Raw genomic sequence first — 10666 nt, forward strand, 5'->3', positions numbered from 1 at the left:
TTCTGACTGCAATGGGAAGTGCATTCCACAGTTTTGGAGCCAGAAGGGAGAAGAGTTTGGGACGTGTGGAGCGTTGTGGCAAAGCTAGGTGGCAAAGCCTTGTGGCAAAGCTAGGTGGCAAAGCCTTTCATCCAATCAGGATAGAAAGCCAAAAACGAAACCTAAGGTTTTTTGACCCCCAGGGGTTAACTGGGGACAGGGAGGAACTCCTTATATGGTCAGCACACTCTATAGTAGAGAGGATTATCACAACAAAACAAAAAAATAAGTGATATTTGAATTAAGTGAAATCACTGAATATACCTTTAAAGATTTGCGCTTGTAGATCTGCTATTTTTCAATAGCTAAAGCATGACATAACAACAGAATGGATTAAGGAGCCTACAGTTTCCAGAGATACATTACAGAGATACATTGCATATAAAATAAAATGCAATGCTCACTGTTGTTAACTGAACTCTGAGTGTTCAATTAACACCTTTGTACAATGTATGTATGTCCATAGGTTTCAAATAAAAAAATAACGGTAGCACTTTAAACTAAGGTCCTTGTTATAAACACTTATTAACTGATCTCTTGTCAGAAATAATTCTGAAATCCAGAGTAAAAACTGTCCAAAGCCGAGTTCCGGCCTGCAATCCTTGATGCCCGCCTATAGAGGGCACTGTTTCTCAGTGAAGAGAGAAGATTCAGACTAGACAGAAGAAGATAGAAAGAGAGAGAGAGAGAGAGTACACTCAAGTGCTGTAAAAACTTTTACTTTACTGGAGTATTTCCCATTTCAAATAGTTTGACTTCTACTCATCTCGAAACCAAATATTGTACTTTTACTCCACTACATTTATTTGAAAACTTTAGTAACTGGTTTTAGTAACTGGACAAAACATAGATCGGCTATTTTCTAAAGTACTTTAAGTACATTTTTATGCCAATACTTTTGGTACTTTTACTCAAGTACATTTTGCATTCCGGACCTTTACTATACAGACATACTGAGTATGTCTGTATATTGCAGTATTGATACTTTTAAGTAAAAATTCTGAGCACTTTTTCCACCACTGCTAAAGAGACAGAGAGAGAGAGAGAGAGAGAGAGAGAGAGAGGGAGGGAGAGAGGGAGCAAGAGAGAGAGCAAGAGAGAGAGAGAGAGAGAGAGAGAGGGAGAGAGGGGGAGAGAGAGGGAGGGAGGGAGAGAGATGGAGGGAGAGAGAGAGAGAGAGAGAGAGAGAGAGAGAGAGGGAGAGAGAGAGGGAGAGAGCAAGAGAGAGAGAGAGAGAGAGAGGGAAAGAGAGAGAGAGAGAGAGAGAGAGAGAGAGAGAGAGAGAGAGAGAGAGCAAGAGAGAGAGAGAGGGAGGGTGAGATAGAGCAAGAGAGAGGGGAGAGATTTCCCACGATTTTTGCAACCCATTTTTCACCCCAGGTGCCTAGTATAAGCTGCAATCCTAAGTAGCCTTGCCGAGCCATGAGGCCCATAGGGCAGGAGCCTATCTCCTGTTTCTGTAGCATGAAGCAGCTTGATGTACAAGTACACCCCCTGGACATGACGCTATAGTATGTCGCAGGGACTTATACCCCCCAATCCAACCCTTGATGCTGAGTGTCAAGCAGGGAGGCACTGGGTCCCATACCGTCTTTGGTATATGACCCGGCCGGGGATCGAACCCCGACCTCCCAGTCTCAGGGCGGACACTCTATAACCACAAGGCCACTGAGCTGCAATCCTGGTGCGCTATATATACTCTCCCTGCATGCTGCCAACCCGGGGAGAGCCCCCGAGCGGAGCTCGATCGCCATCACGCATCGCTCCATGCAGTCATTCAGTTATATACCTTGGACTTCTGCAGGGTGTCCAGCGCGGCCGCCAGGTCCTCCACCTCCATCCTCAGGTGGTGCTTGTCCTTCTCCAGCTTGGCGCGCGTCCTCTGCAGCCCCTCGCACTGCTCCGCCAGCTCCGCCATGGCGTCGCCGTGGCGCCGCCGCAGCGAGGCCGCCAGCGCCTCCGCCGCCGCCGCCGTCTCCTCCAGGTCCCGCCGCAGCCGCTGCAGCTCCGCCTCGCGCTTCTTGTTCACCTCCAGCTGGTCCGGCGCGACAGCGAGTGACGCGACACACAAAAACGGGAGTCTGTTTTTAGACGACGTTTGGTCTGAGTCTTTCAGAGTTTTTTAAACGCATTTAGGTCCGGACGTCGAAATAAATAAAAAGTAATCTGAAAGAATATATGTTCAAAGATTTGTGCCGCATTTTCGCGATTTAAAAAAAAATAGGTGGTCAAGCTCGTACGAGCTTGTAGATCTGCTATTTTTCAATAGCTAAAGTATGACAGTTAAAACACCAAAAGGAGTTCCCAGTTCAAGGACCTCCAGTTTGATATACATTAGGGTTTTTATTTAATTATGGGTAATTTACAAAAATATATTTCAATAAATTCCATGAATTGTGGACTCGTAGTGTGCCGTGGTGTCAGAGTAAACCAGTGTCCTACATATTCTGAAGGAAACCTGGAGACTGACATGCGATCAAAATAAGAACATTCTAAATGGTGTGTAAAACAAGAAAATGTAGTATTTGCCACGGTCAAGACCAAGTCTTTGGCACAGACGGACACATTCGTCTGCGTACGGACATACTGATGACCCCCATGCCGTCCGCACCAGTGTTCATTTCATCGACTAAAACTAAGGCGAGAAATGTTCCGTCGACTACCTTTTTCCACTGACAAAAACTAAATGGAGAAACTAAATGAAAACTAAGCCATGATGACTAAAACTAAGACTAAATATACAATGACAATTTCGTCAACAAATAAAAACTAGGAAGGGACTAGTCGACAAGAGAGCCAGTGTACCGGTAAGTCATTTTACACTTGGTTGCATTCTGAAAATAGCAGATCTACAAGCAGATCTACGGCTATTTTCAGCAAGTGTAAAATCAGTCATTACGACGGCATCAAGGCCCGCCAAAATACCTTTTGGTCGACTAAATCAACTGTAGATTTAGTCGACTAAAATCGTATGATATTTAGTCGACTAAAACTAGACTAACACTAAAACATTCCATGTGACTATAATGTGACTAAAACTAAGTGAAAACTATTCAAGAGACTAAAATCTGCTGCCAAAAACATCACTGGTGCCCACATTGAGCCAGTGGTCAACGTGTATTAGGAGCTTGGTAATAATATGGGCTCTACCTGTGAGGCTGTGGCTCCCCCAGCCTCCTCCAGACGGTCAGTGAGCTCGTCCAGTTCTCTGGTCAGATCCGCTCTCTGCTTCTCCACCTGACAAACATGGAGTACAGTTCAGACAGACAGACAGACAACTCACGAATAGATTTAACCAATATTTATTACAGAATGAGAATACAAGTGTGCATATGATATTCATCTTGGCGTTCGGCTCTGCTGCATTTTCTCCCTGCTCGGCGCGATTAAACACCATCATAAAACATTAAGAGCAGGGAGATAGATATACAATAAAACCCCAACATGGGGAGCATCAATAACAGAGCCCACAGGTGGTGCTGGGAGCAAACATCACATAACAACCATGAACCATATTATGCAGAGAAAGGCAGGAAGAGCATGCATTCTAGTGAGCTTAAGTAGCCCGCCCAATTGGTCAGCTGACTGCCACATCGGCGAATGATGTGTGGGACTTGTACACACTTATACACCAACATACCAGCTCAGTGGCCTTGTGGTTAGAGTGTCCGCCCTGAGACTGGGAGGTTGGGGTTCAATCCCCGTCCGGGTCATACCAAAGACTCTAAGCATCAAGGGTTGGATTGGGGGTAAGTCCCTGTGACATACTAGCGTCATGTCCAAGCTGCCTCACGCTATACAGAAACAGGAGATAGGCTCCTGCCCTATGGGCCTCATGGCTCGGCAAGGCTACTTACTTTTTATACACCCACATACTAGGCACACTTGAACTTCCATGCACGGCCAAAGGAAGCTGTGTTTTGCGTCATTTCCGAGTTTTTAGACAGCTGGTGGATGGAAATGAAGCTCCACCCACAAGCTTTTCCGGGAATCTGGCCGACGCGGCAATCTGACGCGTGGGTGGAGCTTCATTTCCATCCACCAGCTGTCTAAAAACTGGGAAATGACACAAAACGCAGCTTCTTCTGTCCGCGCATGGAATCTAAAGTGTGCTCAGACCCATAGTAATGCAGCATATTAACCCCTTGAGTATAGTATGCGCCCTTGAGCACGGCATGAACCCCCTCGAGTATGTCTGACTGAACTAACTCTGCAAGCTACGTATCATTTCATAATCTTGAATGGATATTAGCAATATTCCAACACAATGTGGATCCCCCCCAGGGGGTCTATCTATCTGTCCTTGGCCCCCACATCATGGTCTGCCTCCACACCAAATCTCTTTGTCGAAAGACAACGCAGTTGCACTGCGGCACATTAAGTAGAGTGTCTATTTTTTTGCCAGAGAAGGCAGGCTTAGGATTTGTTCCATGTATGTTAGCTCTCAAAATGTAAGTGTATGTACAGGTTATATAGCCTTCATACATAAAGAGGCTGCATGTGTTATCTTATGCCTGCAAAATATCGTGTGTGATTGTTTGTCGACTCCGTCAATATTAAAACTCAAGGAAAAGAGGGCGCCGTTTCTCCTTAGCGTCTTCACGGCGGGTTCTCAGTCAGATTGCAGCGTGATTGATGGCTGACAATATAGGAAGTGATCCGTCTGGAGGTCAGAGGTCATGGAGACACCCAGGTGTCCAATCAGAGTGCCGCAGGGTAGGGGGGGGGGGGTTAGCTCCTGTCTGAATGTGATCTGTGATCCTCCATTTCCTGGACATGTTATCCAGTCGTCTGCCCACATGCAGCTACATAACCTGTGGTGTGGAACCCCTATCGGGTGTCCATCCCTTCATGGGACACTGCTGCTATTGCGTGTATTTCGCATTGGGGATTTAGCGGGGGGGCCTGAACATATCAGGCTTTAACCTATTTAGGCCTGACGTCGACATTTTTTAAATGTCTTCAAAAACCTTGTGTTTCTGTATCAGTGGTGCTCAATATTTCATGTCAAGAACCCCGAAACGTATGTAATATGCCTCTGCCACCCCACCTGAAAATATGTTGTTCCAGGGACCTCCCCAGAAGTAAAATGTTCACTCTGTAATAATATATATTCAAAGATTTGAGGCACATTTTCACGATTTTTCAAAAGTAGCAGACCTTACAAGTTCATATGAGCTTGTAGATCTGCTATTTTTCAATAACTAAAGTATAACATAATGCTTTAAAACACCAAAAGGGGGTTCCCGCCCAAAATGGGTTAAAACACCTTAATTTGACAGCTCATATTATGTTTCATCTGACTGAGTTTAACCACAAAATCTAAATATGTGTGTTATTTATTATTTGCTGCACATGAACGCGTCAACCTGCATTAAACCGGGATATTACGAGCTCCAGAACTTGCCCCGTTTCTGAACAACAATAAAAAAAAAACTCGAAACAACGACTGACGACTGAGGCCTTCTCACGCTCAAACACAGCAAAGAACACATGGAGTGATTTTATCAGTCTATAACGGCAGGCTATTAAAACCCCAAACAGCCAGCGCTCTACCCGGAGTTGAAAGCACTTGTTTTGACATAAATCTTTTACGGCTATTTTAAAGACAGACGTGTATGTTGGGTCTGGTCTGTAAAAGATCCTGGAGTCTCGGGCCTCCCATGCAGATAGTACAACATGAGGCACGGCGGTTCGCGTGACCCCAGGCGAAACAAGAGAAAACAGATGAACACTTGTTCAAACCTTTTTGGGGCTACAAGGAATATCCTCTTTCAGATATTCCCTTCGGACATGAGAACCTAGTTCGGGGTTTTGGGGGGGGTGACCCAACCCTTCAACGATCTCTGACCCGGCCGCAGTGGTGGACAGTAACTAAGTAACTTAGATGTTAGAACAAACAAGTATTTGGTTTAAAATTTCAAGCACATGACTTTCACTCGGGTACATTTCAAACAGAAAAATTGTTTCTTTTGACTCACTATATTTCTAGGAAGGAACTCTAAAGGACTAATTAAAAAAATATCTATTATGAATGAACCACTTATATGTCCGTGATAATAGCCGAACAGATCTGCTGTTGTCAGCAATGCGTTGATATAAAAAAAAAAAAAAACGCACTTCGTAAATAGTACTTTTGAACATATTTACTTTTTTTTATTATCGTCTCTGTCAGGGTGGAATCCAAAACTGTTACTTTTCATGATTCTAATAAAATCATCTCGTGTGAACTGAGTGGTGCAACTAATAAGAGGTCTCTTTCCGACAGCAACAATAATATATTTTGTCCACCACCACCAGTCACCACTGACCGTCTGACCCCAGCTGTGTGTGTGGAGGGGTTACTCTACTGTAAATTAACCCATTCAGGACGGAGGGAACCTCTTTTGGTGTTTTAAGAGCATTACATTATACTTTAGCTATTGAAAAATGTGGTGCAAATCTTTGAATATATACCAGTATTCTGTCAGAGTGAACATGTTTAACTGAAATCATTGCTTCTGGTGGGGGGGGGGAACACATTTTCAGATGGGGGTCGGCGGCCAAATACATATATATTTCTGGGTCTCCTAGACATGAAATAGTTTGAGAACCACTGATAGAAACATGAGGTTTTTCAGAAAACTGTGAGGATTTAGAAGACATTTGTGACCAGATTTGACTGAGAGACTGCCATCGTGCAAATTCTAGCTTTTCACCAGAGGAGAAAAACTATATATTTTTTCAAAATGAGTTAATTGCACAGGCAGACTCTTCACATACTAGAGCATGTCTGAAATAAGTGTTGAAATCGACATGTAAATATGAAATAAATGCTTAAACATGTAGCTACTATAGGTGTTATGTTAGAGACCACAGAAGTGAACCTTTCAAGCCTGTTTTCTCAACTCGCTGTTTTCTGCAAGACATTACTCTATAAGCCATATCTCCAAAACTGGTGGGTCAAAATGAACAACCAATATGTCAGTTTGAAGCTATATGATTCCCTGCTTTCATATGACATGAAAAAACGAAAGAAAACAAAAAAACAATGGCAGTCCTTCAGTCAAATGTAGTCACATTTGTAGAATGGGGTTAAATGGACTCTGGGTTAAATGAAGCAGGCTGTACGTCTCTTTGACACAGCAGAGTGCCCCGGCTCTCTCATCGCTCTACCTCCTCCACACCACACTGACACTGTGTCAACATCCAGCCGGGCTCCGCAACACTCAACGCCCATTGACGCTCTAACAGCGGCTTAATGCCACGTTTACACAAAGGGGAGACCCGTCTTTGTTTGAGTGTGAGGGTGCAAAAGTCTATACTGTGTGTTTGTATGTTCAGTGTGTGTGCGCGAGCACACAAACGCACACAAACGCACACACACACACACACACACACACACACACACACACAGACGTGCGGGTATACTTCTGTGTTTTTATATACTGCTACGTGGGAGTATGAGTGCCCTGTACATTGCAATTCCACACGAGTGTGCATGTGAATATGCATAGCTGAGCACATGCGTGTGTGTGCGTGTGCGCGCGCGTGTGTCTACGTGAGCATTCCAGTTGGGAGAAAAATCCAGTCGGAAAACAGTGCTGTCTGTCAGTTGCGCCCATCTCCTGATGCTATCTCTCCCCCTATATGAGACCCAAGGAGGAGTGTCCTGACAATGGGGAGCCTGTGTGTGTTGCAGTGGTATGTTGTGTTTGAGATTCTCACAAGGCCCAGTCAGTCAGTGGAACTGTCTGATAAAGCCAACGCATGTCTCAACCTGTCCCCCACCCCACCCCACCGCCCCACCGCGCTGTACGGGCTCCAGAAAAAGGCCAGGCAGGGACTGTGTGCCATTAGCAATACCACCCATAGAGGCAAGAAGACAGACCCTCCAGGCCCACCTTTTGACACTCATCCACTTAGGGTGAAATGTGTACCTTTCCATCTCCGCCACTACTTTGTGTAACATGGAAATTGTAGTTTAGTCATAAGAGGGGCGACTGTACTGTAGCTTCCATGTCTTAAACACACACACACTTGAAGACAGTCTCGTTTAAAACAACAAGCCGTTAAAACTGCCGTCATAGTGAGTGAGTGAGTGAGTGAGTGAGTGAGTAACCAGACTCGGTTTTGATCCCTGTCAGTGTTTTTAAAACGTTAATATCAAGCACTGTCTAGTAGGAATATCATTTTGGCATATATTTTCCATGCTGATAACGAAAGATCGCTCTCATATGTGTCTCATGTGATGTGAATGCATGTGAGCATGCATAGAGGGACAGAAAGAAAGAAAGAAAGAAAGAAAGAGGAGAAAGAAAGAAAGAAAGAAAGAAAGGGCGCATTCGGAAATAGCGCACTGAGCGCACTGTGCAATGCAAACTAATAGGCGAGTGTGCTCCGGTGTGGTATTTCCGAACACGCCCAAAGAAAGAAAGAAAGAAAGAAAGAAAGGTTTGGGGGTTCCCTCTTTGCCTGTGGTGTTGCCCTGTATGTTAATCAGAAACACACGGCCTCTCCTCTTTAGTTTATTATCACAGGTGCAGATGGTTTGGGGGTGACGACCAGAGGCAGATCTCCATCCTATATGCACCTCACTGATCAGTGCTCTGACCTCCGTGTGCACTTTCCATTTTCTCTCTATATCTCTCTCTCTCTCTCTCTTTCCTTCACATGCAGTGTTGATTCTGACAGGAAAATTAGATTTTAGTTTTAGTCATAGTCTCTTGCATAGTTTTCATTTAGCTTTAGTTGCATTTTAGTCACCTGGAATGTTTTAGTCGACTAAATATCATAAGATTTTAGCCGACTAAATCTACAGTTGATGTAAGTCGACTAAAATGTATTTTGGCGGGCCTTGATGCCGTCGGATCTGCAAGCTCACAACGCCTAACGCAATGTGACGTGCGTGCGTGCGTGTGTGCATGTGTGTGTGTGTGTGTGTGTGTGTGCGTGCGTGCGCCCTCACTGAACACACAACAACACACACACACACACACACACTCTCCTCTGTGTCGTGCTCAACTGCTGTGAGCGTGTGGAGCTGCTATTTACAACATGCAACACCAGCATGCGACTAAAACGTATTCATGCGAATAACGGCCCCCAAATGAATCTGATATGACTTTGAGAATCGTTGCTCTAATGCGCAATTACATCAGCGTTTAGCAGCACAGTGCTGAGTGCAACCACCAATGTTTCATTTCAACATTTAATTTAATGTTTATGTCGCACATGTTAGTGTTAGTTATCGCAGTACAATACAATTTGTATCAGAAGATTCATTTATTATTAATTTGTCTGATAAACAAAAGGGGCGAAACTTCCATTGCATGCTATACTTGCTGGATGAAAGAGACTTATTTTCAATTTCAAGGGGGGGGAAAGAAATCTCTTTTTGGCGGCGTATACTTAATGAGGAGGTATGATAACATAATAGCAAGGTATCAGGGTGTATACTGGACTGGTGTCAGGCGGTATCTAGGATGTGTACTGGTAAATGGTAAATGGTGCATCTACTGTATGTATTTACATAGATTGTGCATCAATTCACCCATTCACACACACACACACACACACACACACACACACACACACACACACATTCATACACCGATGGAGGCGGAAACCATGCAAGGCACCAACCTGCACATCAGGAGCAATTAGGGGTTCCATTCCGTTAGGGTCCATTTGGTTCCATTTGTACACTCTCAGAGTTACAGTCCCATAAGGTTCCATTTGGTTCCAAACTATCATTTAGCTGGGGACCTCCTGGAACTCCCTCAAGGACCCCTGGGGGTCCCCAGACCCCACTTTGGGAACCACTGCCTCATATAATCATAAGGTATCAGGGTGAACATTGGGTATTAGGAGGTATGAGGATGCATACCTCATTATAATCAGAAGGTACTGTATTAGGAGCTGTACGCTACCGTTACTGTACGATACTGTACCTTGGCTCTCATGGCCCTCTCCGCCTCCAGCTCCTCCTCCAACTCCTCCACGCGCGCCTGCAGCACAGAGAGAGAGAGAGAGAGAGAGAGAGAGAGAGAGAGATGGTGAAATGGTAATCATTTGGATCAAGTTATAAGGCAGATGAAATGAAAGAAAACAAATCGACTGTCGTTATTGGTTTTGCTGTACAAACCGTTATCTTCAGGAAGAGATTCAACAACCCAGCTTTGTTGAAGCCTAAATACTAGCTTAGTGGTCACAGTGTTAAATGGAGCGCCACCTCTCTCTAGGTTGTTTTGCTATTTCAGGGCAGAGCATTTGTTGCGGTTGAGGGTTAGGGCCATCGCCTACACTGGACTTTCTCTCTGGCTTTGGCACGCCACTGGCTTTGTTTTTCCCTCAGGTAGCAATTTAGAGCTAGAATGTCCGTAGCCACGGCTGGGCGGGCTATATCCGCTCAGAAACACACACACAATAAACACATTTTCCATTCTTTCTAGGAATTTGTTTGTCTTTCTTTGACAAACCTGACTGAGATTCAGCTAAGCATCACTGGGCAAGCGTCATTGCTATACTTCAGTATATCGTTGAGGTCAGGCAGAAACCTCATATATCCTTTTGATTGTTTTTTGCAAATGAATACCATATTTCATTTGACAAGAGTGTCGATATTGAAAATGAAAGTAATCCACAG

At 44.5% G+C, this 10666-nt stretch overlaps 1 protein-coding gene across 1 annotated transcript in view; it reads right to left on the bottom strand.

The window, feature by feature from the left end:
* The window catches only part of LOC310874648 (uncharacterized protein), a gene marked incomplete at its 5' end in the record, with an annotated part of 47720 nt that overhangs the window by 16607 nt on the left and 20447 nt on the right, over positions 1-10666 (bottom strand). Inside the window, 3 exons of the mRNA XM_083787509.1 lie at positions 1829-2074; positions 3190-3276; positions 9972-10028. Coding sequence (XP_083643635.1) covers positions 1829-2074; positions 3190-3276; positions 9972-10028 — 390 coding nt within the window. The remainder of the gene's footprint in view (positions 1-1828; positions 2075-3189; positions 3277-9971; positions 10029-10666) is intronic.

Source organism: Protomyctophum parallelum, assembly GCF_964188405.1.
Source record: "Protomyctophum parallelum genome assembly, chromosome: 17".
Lineage (NCBI taxonomy): Eukaryota > Metazoa > Chordata > Actinopteri > Myctophiformes > Myctophidae > Protomyctophum > Protomyctophum parallelum.